We start from the raw sequence: 22,616 nt of genomic DNA, 5'->3' as shown, positions 1-22,616 counted from the left end.
TCAACATCATGTGTGCTACAGGTGCTTCTCTTAACCACCCCTTAAGTTTTTAGTCATTGTATATAGATACATAGACAGATTATAGATATACACCAGTAATCTTAAGTAACTACTATTCCTGAAAGGTTTTACCATACTTTGGTATACATGTTCTATAAATATCATAAAAATTATTTATGTATACTGCGTCAACAGCTCTTCATAGTGACCATCGATGGCCTCTGGTGATACTGCAAAACATGGTTCTTCTGCAGATGCGCCACCTTACGCCAATTAAAGGCAAAGGTCACTAATTAACTCTAGATTCATGGCTGACAACACACAAGATAGGTACCAGACAGAAAAGTGAGCTTTAGGCCTCCTGTGCAGCAAAACCTGAGACAACCAAGGACATTTTCTCCACCTGTTTTACTAAGACGACCAAGCAATGGCATATTAATATCTGCCTACCACTATCTTTGGGTTCTGGTGTACACATTAACTTCTGGATTCTGCTGGTGGTGGCTGTTGCTGCTTGGCTAGAAGTTACTACCACCACTCAAAAGTATCTCAGAATATACATCTCCATCTGGCCTTCACCAGCCCATGATCCATTCCCAAATTTAGGATCCCAGAAACTTTGCCAGAGATTAATTTGCTACACTGCTGGACTTGCAGAGATCTGAACTTTTCTGGACTATCAGCAAACTCTTTAGAATGTGCAACTATGTTTACAACTGCACATCTCCATTTATGAAAAATAAAATTATTACAAGCTCAAGTGTCAGCAGTATCAGACAAAGTGCTTGGTTATTTCTAAACAGCATAACTCACTGTCAAGTAAATGTCTTATTTTAATAGCAAAATATGTCATACAGTCAGCATTAAGTCAACACACTACCTAAGATGTGAGGCAATGGAATATCATCATGACACTGATCTGTAGCTGTTATTATAAAGAGTAATACCAATTTCAATTCATAATTCTTGTTCATAAAACTATGGCAAATACGAATGGTAAAGGAGTTAATATGTACTCTCTGTATGGGAAGGAGACATTATAACCAGTGTTTTAACAAGGAAGCAGTGCTAAAATCCTTACCTGTGAACGAGCAGTGTCTTGAAGCTTTAAATACTTTTCCATTAAGATATGATTAATCTTCATTAAAATAATGTTCATGCCATCACGGCTAACCAATGCCAAATCTCTGTAACACTACATAAAAAATTGTAAAAATGAAACGTAACATATGCATATGTCAGACAGATATCTTCATTAGCATCTACAAAGAACAGAGTTTTTTCTTTTTTTTTTTTTTGGGGTAAAGAACAAAATAATTTTATTGCTGAATCAAGTACAACACAACTTTCCACTCTTCCTGCAGTTATATTAACTACGCAAATTTTCACAAGTTTTCCAGATAACAAGGCAATGTGACTGAACTCAGATTCATTGCCTTTACTCTTTTCAGCAGAAGCCAATGTCAAGAACTTTAAAAATCAACAACTACACAAATAGCGCACTTCCAAAGACATTTTTTTTCTCTTTATAAAACGATCACAGATTCCCACACAAGTGAAATATGATTTAACTGTTTCTCCTGTGGTGTATAATTCCTCTGTGCTATCTAACTTCCTCATGGTGACATCTGAAGTCTGCATGAAATCTCACAATACATTACTAAATCATTCTATGTCTAAAGTACTTTCACCAAACCACCTTATAAAAAAAATTAAGAAATACAAACAAAAAAACTGACCATATTGAATACAGACTATTATACTACAAAGAAAACAGTAAAATAAGAGAAACAGTAAACTTTTAATTTAAAATTTAAAACGCATTGTGATCAATAGAAACAAACTACAAACTTATAACAAATCTTTGTTTAAAAAAAAAACATGTAAATATATATGCTGCCTAACAACACTGCCCTTCAGTAGTCATTAAAACACACAACAAAAGAAAGACTTCCCACATAGGCCTAGACCTACTGGTCCACCAAGAGCAAAGCCAATAAGGTAAGCATATACTTTGCCTAATAGTCTTGTCATTGGGGACCCCATTCTGCAACACACAGATGCCCCAGTCACCAGGTCAGACAGGGAGAAGATAATGGTCAGTTGCCTATCTAGAGCCAGGATCCACAATATCATTAACAGACTCAAGTCACTGCACCCCAGGTACCAATATGATTATATCATAGTCCATATGGGTGTAAATGACCTAAGATGTACTTCACTAGACTAAACAAAAAGACACAATGGATCTCTCAGAACATACATCATAGACAGAAACAAGCTTTGTATTGATGAGCATTCTACCTTCACCAAGGATGATGCCACAGTGTGAATGTAACATGACTGATTTTAATAACTGGCTTAGTTTTTGATGCCTTTCCAAGGGGATCCAATATCTGTCAACATGACAGGACATGGTCAACAGACAACATTGTTTTGTCAAGAATGGGTTGCACCTGTCCCCCCTAGGCTTTTGGATATTGGATAAAATTTTATCCACCCCCTTGCAGCCTTTTTAAGCAATACCAAAAAGGCAAAACTACCAACACCTTTCCAAGAAACCCAAAGATGTTACTGCTCAATGCTAGGAGCCTAAAAAAAAATAAATAAATAACTCCACACCCTTCACGTCCTCCTCACTCTGGAAAATGTAGACATCTGTGACATCACTAAGACTTGGTTTAAAACTGTAGAAAGTACTCCAGTAGTGCAAAGCTACAGTACCTTCCTCACATTTAGACCAACAACATCACAGACTGTGGACTAAGGTGGAAGTGTCAACCTATGTTAACAACAAACACACCTCCATGTTTGTTAAACAGGATGATACTATGGAGCTCATCTATGTGCATATCACCACAGATAAGATCCTTCACCATATCATGGCTAGCTACAGGTCAACATCTATCCCTTAGAGTCTCACAACTCTAATCTAAATTTACTAGAGGTGTTCACCATCCAACCAAGCACTCTATTCATGGGTGACTAACTACCACCTCTACATTGAGGAACCTACACTGCTTTAACCTAACAGGCACAATACTTCCAGGACTTTGACACAAACACCCTGGAACAGATAGTGCATGCTCCAACCAGAGGATCAAACATACTGGATCTAGTATTCACCATCGGAAAGCATTGCACCCCAATCCCCTACCAATGTCAACTCCTCGCTACTGAGGTGAGATCACAAAGCTGACTCCTTTGAATTAAAATTAATTCAGAAAACTCAGCTAAACCAATAACATTTAGGAACTATTCTAACGCAACTGGATCCTATTAAGTGACAGTTTGTCAAAAGTCAAGGCCGCCCCCCCCCCCCCAATTCTAACACCACAGCTACCCATGCAGAATTATTCACAGAGTACCTATGCACAAAAACTTATTAGAAACACTCACCATCCAACTCAATGCTATATTCATGGGTGACTTCAATTACCCCACTATTAACTGAGAATCCTATACGACACCAAACCTACAGGAACTGAGATTCCTGGAGTTTGTAAACACAAACTCCCTGGACCAGACTGACAATCCACCAATGATGGGTGCAATCATACTAGATCTGGTCCTCACAAATAAGGGACACTGCTACACACCCCTAGTGTAATGTCTTCCCTGGTAAGATCAGAACTCTAATGGTCTCCTTTGAAGTAAAAATAAAACCTGGACCCCTAGCTAACCCTGTAATATTCACAAATTACTCTAAGGCTAACTTCATGCGATTAAGTGATAACCTGGCAGAATTTAAAGCCCATAAAACCTTAGAACACTGCTACCTATGTAGAACTGTTCAAAGAAACCCTATACAAAGCATGTTTATACCAACTGTACCCAACTAACTCAAAAAACAAGCCACCCTGTTGGAATCACAAAACTAATAGGCTGTATAACAGAAGGAAGAAAACCATGGCAAAAATAAGGAGGTGCAGAGCCCAGCAGGATAAAAGCAGACTCAAACTAAACAAATAACCAAGGAGACAAATGAAGTCTACCAAAGCCAAAGCCAATTCTGAGGTAAATTTTGTCTCCCTGGCAAAGGACAACCACAAGGCATTCTTTAGCTGTGTCAGCAAACTCAAAAGGCAATACACAATTGTGTGCAGAGCTCAATGTAAATGCAGCCACATATATATTTAGCTAGAAGATGTTGCATACCTACTGTCTGACAAACTAAGCTCCAAACTTTATCACTCTGTCCCCCCTCAACCTTCCCTCAAGAAATAAAATGTAACTCTCCCCACTATAACTAGGGGACAGGTTCTTAATGCTGTATATCTAAGGCAAACAACGCTGCGTCAATGGGTCCAGACAATATCTCAGGATACCTTCTAAATAGGATGAAACATGACCTACCAGGCCCTCTGGAATTGCTATTTTACTGTAGCCTCCAAACAAGCATCGTGCCTTGTGAATGGAGAACAGCAAGTCATCCCTCTGCACAAAGGTAGATCATCTACAATCTACAGACCCTGGCAACTACAGACCGATAAGTCTCACTAGTCTTATATGCAAAGTCATGGGAAGAATTATTATGGAAATGATCAGTGGTGATATAGTAAGCCTCCCCAAGGGGAAATCTTAGTTTGGTTTCATCAAGGGCAGGTCAAGCCTACTCAACCTGGTGGATTCCTTTGAGAAGGTCACCAGAGCAATGGATGAGGGGAAAATGGTTCACACTGCTTACCTTGACCTGGTAAGGTATTTAACACAATACTCCACTCGGACAATTGTGTGCAGAGCTCAATGTAAATGCAGCCACATATATATTTAGCCAGAAGATGTTGCATACCTACTGTCTGACAAACTAAGCTCCAACTTTACCACTCTGTCCGCCCTCAATCTTCCCTCAAGAAATAACATAAAATTTAACTCTCCCCACTATCACTAGGGGACAGGTCCTTAATGCTTTATATCTAAGGCAAACCACACTACGCCAATGAAAGTTAGAACTGAGGAGTACACCTGTACAAAGAGGCTAGTCATAACTGGAGCAGATCAGTCCTTGGACAGCTCCTTTTTGGTACTTACTTCTCTGAAGTCAAGGCCAATGTAAATGGTCTCTGGCTGACTAAATCTGAAGATGACTGCAAATTAGGAGCAGTCATTGAATCCCACACCAACTCAAATGTTCTCCAGGAAGGGGTGACAGACGAACAACTGGTACCAGAGCCACAGACTAAAACTAAATACCAAGAAATGCATAACAGTATACTTTGGGAAGTCATTCACCCCTAGTAACTATCATATTGATAACAAACTCCTTAGAGTTGACCCAGTAGTCAGGGACTTGGGGACACATGGACAGTAATCCAGCCTTTGACCATCACGTCTACAGTAGTGAGGTATGGCATCTAGGTCCAAGGAAGTCATTGTTTCACTGTATCTGGCATTATCAGACCTATCATTGAGTACAATGCCCCCTTTGGTATGTACCTAACCAGGTATAGATAACAAATGGAACATCCACAGAGGTTCCTCACTAAAATACAGGGCGCAAGTAAAATGCTCTATGTAGACTGCCTCAAAGCCCTATCACTGTATTCTGTCTCCTACAGGATGTCGAGGGGAGATCTATGCCTGGCATGCAGGGCACTGTCAGATCCCACTCTGATGAACCTCCTGCATACCCACAAAACAAACATCACCAGAATTACCTGTTCTAAATACTTAAACCTTGCCTGTGATACAAACGGACCTGCTAGAGGAACAGGTATGTGTCCCAGAAACTACCCAGTCTTTGGAACAGAGTCTCCATCCATATGAAGTAGAGTTCCGTCCTAATGTGCAACTTGGACAACTGGATGGGGAACAGGGAATTCATCCCTGGCCTGGCACCTCTGTCTCTAATGGACACAGACAACCTGTAAATGGCTCATCTCCCAGACCCCCGTTTGTAAATGTTGCATCTCCCAAGCCCATGGTTATACTTATCAAGGGTACCAGAACTTGTCAGAGATTTGGGATGCATGGCTAGACTTAAAAAGGCTCTTGTGGTCATAGCCTAGTAAACACCTGTGACCTATGGCTAACTGCATAGAGGCTGCTATTATCTACCAGAAATAAACTCACATCAAACACTAAAAACAAACCCCATTGGTAGAATCCTCACCTAAACAGGGTATAAAATAAAAGGAAAAAAATAAAGGCCATAATCAGGAACATCAACTCCCTTAAAGACAAGTGTTCTCTTACATACCTTAGCAAGAAACTAAGGAGTTTAAGGACAACTACAAGGTCAGGATAGCCTTGCAGGCTAAAGACAATCACAAGGCATTCCTCGGCTATGTTTGGGACCTTAAAGGCAACACACAGCAGTTTGCTGAACTGGTGGTGAACAGTACAACCTTCACTGATCAGGGTGACATGGCAAATCTACTGGCTGATATATTCAACCCCCATTTCCCCTGGGTGAAATCTCCTTCAACATCTTCCCCAACTATTAGCAGGCACCAGGTGTTGGAAGCACTTACTACATCCAAGAACACTGTCTTTGTGGGTCCCAACAACATCCCCATCAACATCCTGAACAGTCTCCAACATGACCTAGCAGGACTACTTGAACTCGAACTACAGCCTAAAAACAGGCTACGTTCCAAGTGAATGTATGATCGCAATAGCCATTCTTCCCCACAAGGGCAGACCATCAACTGATCCAGAAAACAACAGACCCATCAGTCTATCAAAGCCATGGAATGAAATATGGAAATGATAAAGGAGAACACTGGCAATCAACAGACATTAGACCTATCCCAGTCTGGCTTTGTTAACTGAAGGCTGTGCCTAGTTAACCAGGCAGACTTCTCTGAGAGGTCACCAAGGCAATGGACAAAGGAAAAACAGTGTATATTGCATATCTTGACCTAGCCAAGGCATAAATCCCTAGATAACTGGCTGGATTGTTGTTTGGCTCACAGATGAGACCCAAGTAGTCACAATCAGTGAAACCACCTCCACCAAGATACCAGTCACTAGTAGAGTACCCCAAGGCTCTATGCAGGACTCACTCCTGTTAGGACTCTCTCCCGTTTGGCATCTACTTCTCAGAAGTCAAGGTTAACGTTCAAGGCCTCTGGCTCACCAAGCTCCCAGATGACTGTACCTACCATAAATGTAGATGTTCGAGTGTATTCACTGTTGCAGTCATTACAATTGGGTTATCCTGCTGGCAGGCTACCCGCAGTCGGCCCGAGTTCCAAAGTCTAGGTCTGGCATTGGTTGCTGTCGCCTCCTCCCCGACGTCAGTGCACCAGGGGTATAAAAGATGCAGCCAACGCCATTGTCTTCAGTTTTTCTTGCCCCAGATGTCAGGTGCCCCTAAAATGGTAGGCTAAATTATGCCAATAAGCATGCATACAGAAAAAAACAACTTTTCCTTCATCTACAAGCAAATACACCACATAGATTGTATAGAATAGAGAAGTACAGAAAATTCCCAGCAAAGAAAAGGGGGAATGTGGGAGGGTAACCTGGACTGCAACAGTGAATACACTCAAACATCTACATATATGGTAGGTACACAACTGTACTATGTTCATCGTGTTTCACTGTTGAAGTCATCACAATTGGGTTGAATCCCAAAGCTAAGGTTGGGAGGCTTGTGCTAAATAGGATTAGGAGAGGCTATCAGGCACTGCAGAACTGCAGTGGCAAAGCCTGCCCTGGATTTAGAGTAGAGAAGTAAGTGATAGTGCTTTGTAAAAGTATGCACTGAACTCCAAGTTGCAGCCTCTAAGATGTCTTTGGTTGGTACACCCCTGAGGAAGGCTGCTGAAGTGGCTGCTGCTCTGGTTGAATGTGGCCTAACACCCTTAGGCACTGATTTGCCATGCTGTGAATAGCAGAAACGAATGCAGTGGCCTATCCACTTTGAAATGGTCAGTTTTGAGATAAGCTTTCCTTGTGATCCTGCAGCATATGCCACTAGAAGTTGTTCAGTCTTTCTGAAAGCTTTGTCCAAGTAGAAGCGCAGCTGCCTGTGAATGTCCAAAGAATGCAGAAGTCTCTCACCCTTATTCTGTGTGTTTGGGTAAAAGGTAGGCAAATTAATTGTTTGGTTAAGGGCCACACTGGACACTACCTTAGGCATAAATGTAGGGTTTGTCCTCAGAGAAACCCTGTCATGATGGAAAATGATAAAAGGTTCCATAGCCATGAGTGCCTGTAACTCTGAGACTCGTCTAGCGGAGGTTATTGCTAGGAGCAGAGCTGTTTTCCAGGATAAGAATTTTATATCAGCTGCAGAGGCTGGCTCAAACGCAGGCAGTGTGAGTTTTTCCAAGACATAGTTGAGGTCCCATGCAGGTATTGGGGCGTTCCTTGGAGGTCTTATGTTTTTGGCCCCTCTGAGGTACTACCTTAGTAATGGATGCGAAAAATAGGTGGCTCTGTATTGTAATGAGCTGAAATGGCAGAGGCATGAATATTAATGGATGAAAAGGAAAGGCCTTTATCCAACATCTCGGTTAAGTATTGCAAAATCTGAGGAATATTTGGCACAATCGTGTCAATACCTTGTGCCTGGTTCCAAGCACAGAATCTCTTCCATTTTTCTGCATAACATTTTCTAGTGCTAGGCCTCCTGGCCTCCAAAATAACATCCATCACTGCTTTAGAGAGAGGTGCGTCTTGGATGGCTACATTATCCGCCATGCTGCCAGGTTTAAGGTCCTGAGTTGGCTGTGCAGTATCTGACTGTCTTGTTGGGTCAATAAGTGAGGAATTTGAGGTAATGTCCAAGCTGGGCATTGAGACAAGCTGTTTAGGATTGGGTACCAGTGCTGGCGGGGCCAGTCTGGGGCAATCAGTATCATTTTTGGCTTCTCTTGTCTGACCTTGAGGAGTACCTTGGGGAGGAGAGGCAGAGGAGGAAAGGCATATACTGTTAGGTTTTTCAAGCTGAAAGATGGAGCATACACTTTCTATGCTTGCTTGTGATAAGTCCTTGTGCAGAATTTCTGTAGTTGGCAGTTGTGAGGGGAGGCAAATAGGTCTATGTCCGGGCATCCCCAGTTCTTTATTATCATGCTGAATACTTGTGGATCCAATTTCCACTCATGGGGATCCATTAGGTTTCTGCTTAGTTCGTCTGCCAGAGTATTTATCCTTCCTGGCAGGAATTGTGCTTGCAGATGTACTTGGTAAGTCAATGCGGTGTCCCACAAGTTCATGGCTAATCTGCAGAGGGGGTAGGAATGTGTGCCCCCCTGCTTGTTTATGTACCACATGACTGTAGTATTGTCCCTGTCTTTATCAGTAGTTGTCCTGTATGAAGTAGATCCCTGAAGGCTGTCGGGGCATTCTGTACAGTTAGCATCTCTTTTTGATTGATATGTAGATGCATTTGACTTGTGGACCATGTGCCCTGAATACATCTTCCTGCCATATGGGCCCCCAGGCATAATCTGATGTATCTGTTGTCAATGTCTGCCTGGCTGTGGGTATGGTGAATGGCTGTCCTGTGTTGAGGTGACAGGCTTTTGCCCACCATCGAAACTCCTGCTGCAGGCAGGGAATGAGGGTAATTATTGTTTCCAGGCTGTTGTAATGTTGAGTTCAAACTTTTTAGATGAAGTTTCCTCATATGCAGTCTTGCATATGGAATTAGTAGAATGCAGGATGCCATGAAGCCCAAAGCCTGCAGAAGTTTTCTTGCAGATAACTGGGTCTTTGTTGCCAACATTTTGAAATAAGTAGTCAGTTGTCTGTGTTTGTCAGTCGTGAGATAAGCCATCTGGGCAGTTGTATTTAAGCTTGCACCCAGGAATATTATCTCTTGAGAGGGTACGAGTTTTGATTTCTTTTCGTTTACTGTGTACCCTAGACCTGTTAGTAACCTTTTTACAAACACCAGATGCTTTAGTAGAGTATCCTTGTTCTCTGCTTGAATGAGGCAGTCGTCCAAGTAAGGATATATTTGTATTACTTTTTGCCTGCAAAATGCAATCACTGGTGCCAGGCATTTTGTGTAGACCCTGGGCGCAGTAGATAAGCCAAAGGGCAGTGCATAGAATTGGTAGTGCATTGAGCCAGCTATAAATCTGGGGTATCTCCTGCATGATTGTCTGATTGGGACATGCAGATATGCCTCTTTTAGGTCTAAAGTCACAAGCCAAGCCTTCTTGCCCAGCATGGGCAGAAGCTGCAGCAGAGTTAACATTTTGAATTTTGGAATATCCAGGAATGTGTTTAGGATAGACAGGTCCAGTATTGGTCTCCAGGCTTTGTCCTTTCTGGGTACCAAGAATAGCCTTGAGTAAAATCCTAGTCCCTGCTCTTGCTGTGGTACTTTTTGAATGGCTCTCATGTCCATGAGGGATGAAACTTGTTTTTGTACCTCTGCCCATTGATTGCATGGCAGGTCTGGCATACCGTTTGGCCTTGGCAGGGTGTGAAAGTGGAACCTGTAGCCTTGAGATACGATATTTAAGACCCATTTGTCCTGGATGATCATGTGCCAATTTTGTGAAAAAAGTGCTAATTTTCCCCCCAAAGGAGCTGCCAGAAGATAAGTGCTTGCTGTTGGCAAGGGAAAGTCATTGAGACTGTTTCCTGTATGGCTGTGATTTTTCCTCTTCACTTTTGGAGGTAGAAGCACCCCATTGCTTAGGCCTGTATGAGCCTTGGGGCTGTAATCTGCCTCTGGGGCGTCTGTATCTGCCTCTTTGTGGCCTGACACTGGAACGGACCGATTCTTTGTAGGCCAGTTCCTACTAACTCTGGGAGGCTGTACCTGTAAGAAATCCTTCACTGTTTGCATAGATTTAGCTTTGTCCTCCATTTTCTTCAACACTCCTTCTGCTTTAACACCAAACAAGGTATCATGTTGTAAAGGAGCATCTAATAGTTTTGCTTTAACATGATCAGGCAGATTCTGTTCTTTTAACCAAGCATGCCTCCTAATGACAGAACCCGTAACTGCGGCCCTGCAGGAGGCCTCTAGAGAATCAAAACCACATTGCAAAGTATGCTTTCCCACTTGTAAAGCTGCAATGCAATAAATCCTGCATTTCTTTGTTTTCTGCACATTCTGAATTTGTCAACATTTTCTGTTTAAGCAGTAACATAAGATATTGCTGATATTTAAGCATATGAAACTGACAATTTAAAGCTCTTACAGCCAAGGTAGCAGAAGTATAAATCTTTTTCACCCCCATCTGTCTAGGGCCCTTGAATCCCTATCAGAGGGGATATGTTTTTTTTGTAGTGGAAGCCTTGACCCCTTGGGACCCTAAGAAATAGTTTCTGGGTCAGCAGCAGGGTTTTTGTAAAGAAATTTATGTGAATCCGGAACACAGTAGTATCTGTCTGGCTTAACAGGAGCTGGTGGTAAAGAGTCAGGAGACAGACCGGACACTGTAAAGACATCATCTACAATGTCTAAAACAGGAGGAATAGCAAGGGGCCTGTCCTGGGGTAATAAAAGGAAGTCTCTGAGCCTTTTCTTGGATTCTGAGTAATCTTGGCTCTCCTAATGGAAATGCTCCCTCATAGTATGCAGGGTCTCCCCAAAAGAATAATCCACAGGAGGAGAAGCTGAAGGGATAGATTCTTCAGCATCAGAATCCCCATAGGGAGAAAGGGAATATTCATGTTCAGAAGAGGAATCAGAGGAAATGGAAACCTGATCTGAAGATTCACATTCTATCTCTTGCCTAGGCCTCTTACCAGGGGGGGGATGGGAACCCCTGAGCAAAGTAATTAGGTCTTCGCCATTTTAAGCATCTGTTGTTTAGGCATGGAGGCCTGTCCAGGAGAATGCTGCACTTGTTTCTTTGTCTTTAGAGCTGCTTTAGTCTTTGCCTTTGAAGCTGAAGTTGGTTTTACATACAACTGTGTAGGCCTGAAAACACCCTCAGAAGCCGATGCCTGCTCAGCGGCTCTGGACCCATCTGAGGGAATAGTTTCAGAGTGTCCAATACCTTGAGTTTCCAGCAGCCTAATTGGCTACACGTGGGAGTCAGAAGCAGCCTGTGGCTCTGAGGTAGTGGGCGTCAGGGGCTGCGAAAGTGCCTCACTGAGAACCGGCGATAGGCCTAGCGGAAGCCTCGTCGTCGGTTTTGGACCTCGGATGCCTGTCCTTTTCTTTGAGCTTTTTATAAACTCCGGTAGTCGGCTGTTCCGACGGCATTATATAATTGAATCTTTGGCCGAAGTAATGAAATGCAAATTCGAACCGACGCTTAATAGTGCATTGGTTAAATCTAGCACAAAACCGACAACTAGCAATGTCGTGGTCAGGGCCTAGGCAAGGAATACAGTAAGAATGAAAATCCTTATGAGGTATTTGCTTCCCACAAGAAATAAAATTATTAACTTTTTATGACATCGGTCTGGAGCAAGAAAAAAGTTTCCCCAATGGGGTACTTGGCTTTAATGAAGACTTCAGATCTAAAATTCGAATGTGAAAATCTCAGGAGTCGGCCGACCGGCACTTGCAAAATGCTTTTGCTTCGGGCACCGAAAGAAAGACTGAAGAAAATGGCATCGGCTGCATCTTTTATATCCCTGGCGCACTGACGTCAGGGAGGAGGTGACAGCAACCGACGCCGGACCTAGACTTTGGAACTCAGGCCGACTGCGGGTAGCCTGCCAGCAGGATAACCCAATTGTAATGACTGCAACAGTGAAACACGATGAACATCCGGGAATTATTACAGATTCTTCCAAGACACCAACATCTTGAAAAAGGGTTTAACACAGAAAAATGACTGATGCCAAAGCCATGGCCTAAAACTCAATACCAAAAAATGCATTATAAAGTCCTTTGGGAAACTGTCAATCCAAGTTAATTACTCCATCAATAAAACATCCTTAAGAGATGATCCAGCAGTAAGAGATTTGGGGGCATACGTAGACCACAATCAACCATTTACCAACATATAGCTAAGACTGTAAGAAAATCCTTACACGTAACCAGAATGAATAAAGGTGCGCAAAGTCACAAATAATCCAAAAAGTAGATGGAAATACTGGAGGTCTTCAGTTAAAACACAGTTTTATTTGCTCACTCCACTTACAAAACGCTGACAAGACACAAATAACGAACTGGAACAAAAATCAAAATATCCACTACAAGCAAGGCATCGTTTTCGTCCTATTACAGACTTCATCAGATCCTTACACGTTGCCCAACTCGGGCACCTAGGTCCGAAGGAGTGTCAGTACCACACTATTCAGACCTTATCAGACCTCTCATAGAGTAAAATGCCTTTTATGGCAAGTACCTAACCAGACACTTGCAACAGCTGGAATACCCACACAAGTTTTCTCACCAGGAGACTTCAAGACATGAATACCCTGTTCTACACTGATCACCTAAAGGCTCAGTTTCTGTAATCAGTCTCCTACAGGCTGTTGAGAGGGGATTTTTGCCTGGCTTGCAAGGCTTCCTCAGACCCACCCCCGATTTATCTGTTGCACATGCGCAAACCACACAGTGCCAGCAACAGTAGATCTACTGGCTCATCTAGGGCTCTGTGTCAGTCCCTTGAAATTAGATCCAGCCCTTCAGCTCTTCATGTGAAGAGCATATAAAAGATGTCTGCTTACTGAAGATAGCTGACTGCCTTCCTACAGTACATCAGCCAATCCATGCTTCCTCTCTCCAGCTCTCAGGAGAAGAGCAAAAAAGGTCTTCAGCTTACTATGTGATTGCCTGCCTACCTACCTACGGAGTAACAGCCCATTCACAGCTCCCAGTTCTTCAAGTGAAGAGCAAAAAAAGCTTAAGTCAAGTTCCTTTCTGTACTGACATTCCAGTACAGAAAAAAGAAACTGCATGCACTATACAGAAAGTACAGTTTTGTACCTACCATAAATGTAGATGTTCGAGTGCTAATACAGCTGCAGTCATAACAGATGGGTTTTCCTGCCATCAGGCGGGTCCTCGGTCAGCCGAATTCCAAAGTCTAGGTCCGGCGTCGGATGTCGTCGCTTCTTCCCTGACGTCAGTGCGACAGGGGTATAAAAGAACCAGCTGACGCCATTTTCTTCAGTTTTTCTTGCCCCAGATGTCAGGTGCCCCCAGAAGGAAGGCAATACATAAATTTATGTAATAATGCAATGCAATATAATCAAAAAACAGTAGTTGCAAGCAAATACACCATAAAAGAATACCCCAATCAGGTTGTATGAGGAGGTGTTAGCCATTAGGCCTGTCCCAAGAGGGGAAGGAGGGAGGGAAACCTGGACTGCAGCTGTATTAGCACTCGAACATCTACATTTATGGTAGGTACAAAACTGTACTATGTTCATCGTGCATACAGCTGCAGTCATAACAGATGGGTAGAATCCCAAAGCTAAAAAGGGGGTGGTAGGCACTAGGTGGAACTAGGAGGAGCCAGGATGCCCTGCAAGACTGCAGTGGCAAAGCCTGCTCTAGATTTGGAGTATAATGGTAGGTGATAGTGCTTGGAGAAAGTATGTACAGAACTCCAAGTGGCTGCTTCCAAAATATCTTTGGTAGGAACCCCCCTGAGGAAAGCTGCAGAGGTAGCTGTGGCCCTTGTGGAGTGAGATCTGATGCCTGCAGGTACAGTTTTACCATGAAAAGAGTAACAAAAGCGTATGCAGTGGGCTATCCATTTTGAGATTGTCTGTTTGGAAATAGGCTTCCCTTGAGCTCCTGCAGCATAGGACACAAAGAGTTGCTCTGATTTTTCTGAAAGGCTTTGTTCTGTCCAAATAATAACGTAGCTGTCTGTGAAAGTCCAAGGAATGTAGTAGTCTCTCCCCTTTGTTTTGAGGATTAGGGTAAAAGGTAGGTAAGTGGATAGCCTGATTCAAGGCTACCCTGGATACTACCTTTGGCATAAAGGAAGGATTGGTTCGTAAGGAAACTCTATCCTGATGGAAAATGATGAAAGGCTGCACAGCCATGAGGGATTGTAGTTCCGAAACCCTGCGAGCTGAGGTGATAGCCAGAAGGAAGGCTGTTTTCCAGGACAAATATTGCAGTTCTGTTGAAGCAGCTGGCTCAAAAGGAAGCAAGGTCAGTTTTTCTAGAATGAAATTGAGGTCCCAAGCAGGTACTGGTTGTTTCCTTGGGGGTTTTATATTCTTAGCCCCTCTGAGGAACTGTCTTAAGAGGGAGTGAGAGAATAAAGGAGGATCAGTGTTGTATTCTGCAGAAATGGCTGAGGCATGGATTTTGATGGAGGAGAATGAAAGTCCACTGCTTAGCATCTCAGCTAGGTACTGTAATATCTGAGGTAAATTCAGTATTCCAGGATTCTGACCCTTTTTTTCTGATTCCAGGCACAAAACCGTTTCCATTTTGCGGAGTAGGCTTTTCTAGTAGAAGGCCGTCTGGCCTCCAAAATGACATCCTGCACCTCCTTGGAGAGTAGGGTCTGTTGTGAATTTAAGGCATCTTCCATGCTGCTAGACTGAGTGTTTTCAGCTGACTGTGAAGAGTTTTGAAGTTATGCTGAGTCAGTAGAAGAGGTATTAGAGGCAGGATCTATGGTGGGGAATGCATCAGGCTCCTCAGGAGTGGGTACCAGTGTTGTCTTGGCCAGTCTGGAGCAATGAGAATCATCTTTGGTCTGTCTGCTCTGGTTGTTAATAGAACTTTGGGCAGCAGAGGAAGAGGTGGAAAGGCATAAACTGTCATTGTTGTCCAAATGAAAGAGAGTGCGTCCACTTTCCAGGCCTGTGGATGAAAGGTCCTTGAGCAGAATTTTGTCAATTGGTGATTTCTGTGGGTGGCAAAGAGGTCTATGTCTGGCCTTCCCCATGCTTGAATTATCTTTGTAAAAACTTGAGGATGCAACTTCCATTCGTGTGGATCTGTCATATTTCTGTTTAGGTTGTCTGCCAGCGTGTTTTCCTTGCCTGGCAGGTACTGTGCTTGAAGTTCGATTTGTAATTCCAGAACCATGTTCCAAAGAGACATGGCTAGCCTGCATAGGGGGTATGAATGGGTTCCTCCCTGTTTGTTTATGTACCACATTACTGTGGTGTTGTCTGTCCTTATCAATAGCTGGCCTGGATGCAGTAGGTCTTTGAAAGCCATAATAGCACTTATTACTGCTACCATTTCCTTTTGATTGATGTGTAGGTGCTATTCTTTTTGGGACCATTTGCCCTAAATGCACTGATCTGTCATGTGCGCCCCCCAGGCATAGTCCGAGGCATCTGTTGTGATGACTTGATTTGCTTGAAGCTTGCAGAATGGGAGACCTGTGATTCTTTGGCATGCTTGAGCCCACCACAGAAATTCCTTTTGAAGACATGGAATCAGTGGTATTATTGTTTCCAAACTGTGGCTGTGTTGAGACCATAGGTTTTTTAGGTACCATTGAAGTTTCCTCATATGCAGCTTTGCACATGGGATTAGCAGGATGCAAGATGCCATGAATCCCAGAGCCTTCAGGATTTTCCTTGCAGTCAGCCTGGTGAAGGTTGCCAGTTTTCTGAAGTATTGAGTTAGTTGCCCTTGTTTCTCTGGCGTGAGGTAGGCCATCTGGGTATTTGTATTCAAGCTGGCACCCAGGAAAGTTATTGTTTGAGAGGGTATTAGCCTTGATTTCTTTTTGTTGACTGTGTATCCCAGAGAATTCAACAACATTATTACAAACGCCAGATGTTTCGGAAGTATATGCTTGCTGTCCGGTGGATCAGGCAGTCGTCCAAATATGGGTATATTTGTATCCCTTGAAGTCTGCAGTAGGCAATTACTGATGCCAGGCATTTTGTGAACACTATGGGCGCAGTAGATAAGCCAAAGGGCAATGCAGAGAATTGATAATGGGTTGAACCTGCAAGAAATCTGAGGTATCTTCTGCAATCTTGTCTGATTGGGACATGCAGGTATGCCTCCTTGAGGTCCAATGTTACCAGCCAAGACTCCTTGCCCAGCATGGGAAGAAGCTGCTGTAATGTGAGCATCTTGAATTTTGGCACGAGTAAAAATGAGTTTAGGATGGATAGGTCCAAAATAGGTCTCCAATCTTTGCCCTTCCTTGGTACCAGGAATAGTCTGTAATAAAAACCTTGACCCTGTTCTTGTGCAGGTACCTCTTGAATAGCTTTCATGTCCATGAAATCTGAAATTTGTTTTTGTGCCTCTGCCCTTTGATTATGTGGCAGGTTTGGCATGCCTCTCATTTTTGGAAGGGTGTGAAAGTGGAATATGTAGCCTCTGTCTATAATGTCCAGGATCCATTTGTCTTTTGTGACAATATGCCAATTTTTCGAAAATAATGCCAGTTTTCCGCCTAAAGGTGATGTCATTTGAGCCTTGCCTGGCATGCAAAGAGGAAAGTCATTGGTTCTGCTTTCTGAATGGCTGTGAACTATCCTCACCACCTCTTTGTGTAGGTGCCTGCCATTGTCTGCCTCTAAACGATCCTTGAGATTGCCCTCTATCCCTCGGGCGTCTGTATCTACCTCTTTGGGGTCTGTCCGTGGCTGGAAAGGACCAATTTTTTGAAGGCCAATTTCTACTGAAACGTGGAGGTTGTACCTGTAGAAAATCTTTCACTGTTTGCATTGGTTTTGCCTTTTCCTCCATTTTCTTTAATACCTCCTTAGCTTTAACACCAAACAATACATCTTTTTGAAGAGGTGCATCTAGTAATTTAGCTTTGACATGATCTGGTAAGGTTTGCTCTTTGAGCCATGCATGTCTACGTATGACTGATCCTGTAACAGCAGCTCTACATGAGGCCTCTAAAGCATCAAAACCACATTGCAAGGTATGTATACCCACTTGCTCTGCACTATGTAACAAATCCTGCAACTCCAAGTCTGGTTGTTCAGGTTGTGACATTTTGCTTTTCAACTGTGATAACAGAAACTGTTGGTACTTTAACATATGGAACTGACAGTTTAATGCCCTCATGGTTAAGGTGGCCGAGGTGTATACCTTTTCCCCCCACCTTTCTAAAGCTCTGGAATCTCTCTCTGAAGGTAATGGATTTTTAGCAGTGGAGGCCTTAATTCCCTTGGGACCCTGTGAAATAGTTTCTGGGTCAGCCGCATGGCTTTTGTATAGGAATTGGTGTGAATCAGGAACCCGGTAATACCTGTCAGGCTTGACTGGAGCTGGAGGTAAAGAATCCGGGTTAAGGCTGGCCTCCGAATACACATCATCTAGTATGCCTAAGACAGGAGGTATAGCCAGAGGCCTGTGCTGAGGGAGCAAGAGGAAATCCCTAAGCCTTTTCTTGGAGTCTGAGTACTCTTGGCCTTCACAGTGGAAGTGTTCCCTCAAGGTATGTAAGGTTTCCCCAAAAGAGTAATCCTCAGGGGGGGAGACAGAGGGAATGGACTCCTCTGCATCAGAATCTTCAAAAGGGGAGTATGAATGTTCCTGGTCTTCAGAATGTTCTGAAGTAATGGAGGCCTGGTCCGAGAAAGGGTATTCTTCCTCCACTCTGGGCCTTTTGTCCGGGGGGGGGGGGTTTGAGAACCCCTGATAAGAGTGATCAAATCCTCAGCCATTTTGAGCATCTGCTTTTTAGGCATGGGGCCTTGAGAGGGGCCCTGTGGAGCTTGTCTTTTAGTATGCATGGCTGCTTTAGACTTAGTGAAAGCCTTGATGGAAAAAGAAGAAGGCCTGAAGACACCTTGAGAGGTGGCAGGCCTGTCTAAACTCTGAGTTTCCCCGCCAAGAGTGGCTTCGGTATCTGTAGTCGGGGTGTGGGCTGAAGAGCCTGCGACCTCGGGCACAGAAGACACCGCCAATGAAGTGTCATCAGTAGTCAGGGGCTGCGTAGGCTCCTCGCTGAGAACCGAGCACCTGTAGTCGGCATTAGCGTGGTGTCGATAGAAGTCGCGGACCTCGTATGTCGGTCCTTATCTTTGCATCTTTTACTCAAAACTGGAGTCGGAGAATCCGACGACATAATGTAATTAAACTTTTTGCCAAAATAGTGTTGGGCGAACTCCGCCAGACGCTTAATAGTGCATCTGTTGAATGTAGCACAAAAACGACAGGCCGAGACCTCGTGGTCTGGGCCTAAGCAAGGAATGCAGAGGGAATGAAAATCCTTATGCGGTAAAGTTTCCCACATGAAATGCAATTATTAACTTTGTCTGACATCGGTCTGAGGCAAGAAAAGTTTCCCCAACGGGGTACTTCGCTTTCAAGAAGACTTCGGTTGAAAAATATTCGTAATCTCAGGAGCTGGCCGACCGGCACTTGCGAACTGCTTCTGCTTCGGGCACCGCGTGGCAAGAAAGACTGAAGAAAATGGCGTCGGCTGGTTCTTTTATACCCCTGTTGCACTGACGTCAGGGAAGAAGCGACGACATCCGACGCCAGACCTAGACACTGGAATTCGGCCGACCGAGGACCCGCCTGACGGCAGGAAAACCCATCTGTTATGACTGCAGCTGTATGCACAATGAACATCAAAGCGCTGTTGATCGCACCCACCTAACACTTTGTACATGGGGCAACTGCCCCCATCTCCCCACCTTTGCTACACTACTGGAAGCCTAGATACCAATTAAAGATAACTGACTTTAACAACTGGCTAAGCAGTTGGTATCATTCTAAGGTGATCCAATATGTATAGGCCTGAGATGAAAGAGTAGATAATACTTCTTGTTCCACCACAGATGGCTTACACCTCTCATAACAGGTGTTCCACATACTTCCTAAAGTTTTTGCTGCCCCAATGCCCTTTTTAGGCAGAACCTCCCCATACTGAACATTACTACATAGCAAACAAATAAATTTCGACATTTTGGTGGCACTATTCAATGCTAGGAGCTTAAATGGAAAGAGGCCAGCAGCTGAAGTTCTCCTGCAACTCCAGCACTCATATCTGTGTAGTTACTGAGACATGGCTTCAGTGCAAAGTCAGCATTCCCACTATACCAGGGTTTAGGGTCCATCTTGTTTTCAGGCACTTGTGTTACTATAGGGGAGTATTTGTATTGGTCAGAAACACCAATCTCTCACGTAAGTTACCTATGAAGTTAACCTGAAGCTTCTAGAGATGCACATCACTCTTATATTCAACTATTTTACTGCTACAGATCACCATGAATGTCCCTCAAAGATTACAGAAATTACCTTAACACCATTGAGGGGTTAAATATCAACCAAATACCTTCTGGCTAAGGGAGGTCAGTTACCCAAGCACGGACTGGTACACTTACACTTCAAAAAATGCATAAGCTCAGCATTTTTTAAAATTTAATACCAATGCACTGTAGTAAATTATAAACTACCCATAACAGGATTTAAGTCACCTTATGTTTACCAACATATAGCCCTCCCTGCACCTCCTCATCCTTGGTTAAATCAGACCAGAAATCACTCATCATCTTTGGTAGGACTAGAGGTATACCCCCACCACCAACCATCTTTAAGGACATGGGCAAACTTACTTCAGTTTGTAGAATACCTACAAAAATTCCCATCAATCCCCACCAATGTAACTGAATGAGTGGGCTTCCACCTTCACCTCAGACTTTTACGAGCACCTAAACGGTTGCAATGAAACGTCAGCATTCATCTACCTTAAATATGATGATAAATTTAGGGATCAACCTCTCTACTGAACTCCTGTATTAATACATTGTATAACAAAAGAAGAAAATTAATAAAACATTGTTGGTTGGCACTGACAACATTTTCCCAGGCTTCAGCTTTGCACCTTTTTCCACAACACTGCATGCATTTCTTCTTTCACCAGATCCAACTCCCACTCAAACAAGAACAACAGCCAAGAAGAACTCTTCCCTCTGCTAAGCTGTAGGAAGGTGAGTGGTAGTTGTCAAAGGGATGAACTGTGACCATGCAGATCTAGACCTACAGTAAGTAGATAACTTTAAAATCTGATGTGATCTGATTTATTTTCCTCATCCAGTAAAACAGTGAAGCATCAGCGTGAACATAATTTCCACTGGAGAAATGCACCCTTAAGCTCTCCTTGCCTGTATCTAAGCAATATTGTCTAAAGACCAAAATTATGAATTATTGATTCTACTATCTATCAATGTTACAAGCGAGAGTACCAAGCATAATTAGGTCAGAATTACAGTCTTTTGTTGCTCAATTTTTCTTAAACTGTGCTAAGACAACTTTAAAAAAACTAGTTAAAAACTTTTCAATCTCTTAATAAGCCAGCATGAACTGAGAACTCCAAAGATTTTCTTCCATAAAATTGAATATTATTGACAGGTAATTCACAAAGAAATGTTAGGTAGGTGAGTGCTGCAAAAGTTTACTTACAAAATCGTACTTCGTACTTATTGCTCTTATTTTACTTTAAAACAATCAAAGATGCAGTAAATGTGAGTGTTGAAATCTAACTGGTCTTTAAATCTCTGTTATGGAGACTTATTGGTAGTAATGTAGGTGTGATCTGACTGGGAGTTGTGTATCAAAAAAAGGGGAGGGAGGTCTATCATATTATGGGATAATGCCAAAAATGGCTTGGTGTTACTGGGCTAGAGGTTGAGGAAAATATATGCTATACTTAGTACTGTGGCTGATGTGTGAGCTATCTTAGTTCCTTATTGGTCTGGTGCTCGTGCATTCGTACAAAATTGGCATTCAAGAGACTGCCTTTCAATTGGATGATACTAGAAATGATGTGTTATTACTGGACTAAAGGTTGAGGCAGTTTCTTAAAAAAATCTGCATGTTGCACTTAGGTATGAAAAAGGTATCGGGAGTAATAACTAATACCCGTTTGGTCAGGGGATTGTGCTACAGTTTGTAATTGGTTAGTGGGATGGGGCATTGCCTTTTATCCATCTCTTAGGGTACTGGGCAGAAGTAAGTTGATGGAGTTGTGTCGTTATACTGAATTGTTAGGGATGTGTCTTGTCGGCTACTGGTTTAACCAGTAGTGACATCTAACTAAGCGATACATGTTAGATTAAGTAATGGTAGTGACCCATGCTGATGACTGATGGGTGAGATGGCCTAGTGTGGAAGTGTTAGCTGGTAGGGATAATGGGAGGAGGAAAAAGTACAGTTTTTTACCTACCATAAATGTAGATGTCCGATAGACATGCAACTGCAGTCATAACATGTGGGTTGTCCTGCCTCAGGCAGCCCGCGGTCGGCCGGATTCCAAAGTCTGGGTCCGACGTCGGCTGATGTCGCATTTCTCTCCGACGTCAGAGTGGCTGGAGTACATAAGCATCAGCCGACGCCATTTTCTTCAGTGTTTCTTGCCCCAGATGCCAGGTGCCCTCCAAGGAAGGCTGTAATCAAATTGGAAGACAAAAACAGGATTCCAAACAAATAAATGAGCAATAAAACAAATACACCATAACAGATATCCCCAGCTAAGATTAACAGGGATAGGAGTGGACCCTAGGCATAGAGGGGTATGGAGGGAGGGAAAATCCGACTGCAGTTGCATGTCTATCGGACATCTACATTTATGGTAGGTACAAAACTGTACTATGTCCTTCAAGAATGCAACTGCAGTCATAACATGTGGGTAGAATACCATAGCTTAGCTGGGGGAGGAGGAATGCTCTAGGAGAAAGATGGTGTGGCAATCAAACCCTGCAGGACTGCCGAGGCAAAGCCTGCTCTGGATCTGGAGTATAGAGGGAGATTGTAGTGTTTGGAGAATGTATGCACGGAGCTCCATGTAGCAGCTTCTAGAATGTCCTTAGTAGGCACCCCTCTT

At 43.2% G+C, this 22,616-nt stretch overlaps 1 protein-coding gene across 2 annotated transcripts in view; it reads right to left on the bottom strand.

The window, feature by feature from the left end:
• Window positions 1–22,616, bottom strand: part of INTS3 (integrator complex subunit 3) — a 2,345,436-nt gene that overhangs the window by 2,010,308 nt on the left and 312,512 nt on the right. For both annotated transcript variants that reach the window (XM_044079970.1, XM_044079971.1), the window contains exon 4: window positions 1,082–1,195. In XM_044079970.1, the coding sequence (XP_043935905.1) occupies window positions 1,082–1,195 (114 nt within the window). The remainder of the gene's footprint in view (window positions 1–1,081; window positions 1,196–22,616) is intronic.

Source organism: Protopterus annectens, chromosome 8.part0, assembly GCF_019279795.1.
Source record: "Protopterus annectens isolate FY-2018-M chromosome 8.part0, PAN1.0, whole genome shotgun sequence".
Classification (NCBI taxonomy): domain Eukaryota; kingdom Metazoa; phylum Chordata; order Ceratodontiformes; family Protopteridae; genus Protopterus; species Protopterus annectens.
The sequence above is the reverse complement of the archived record's forward strand: the minus strand, read 5'-3'. Positions and strand labels throughout refer to the sequence as shown.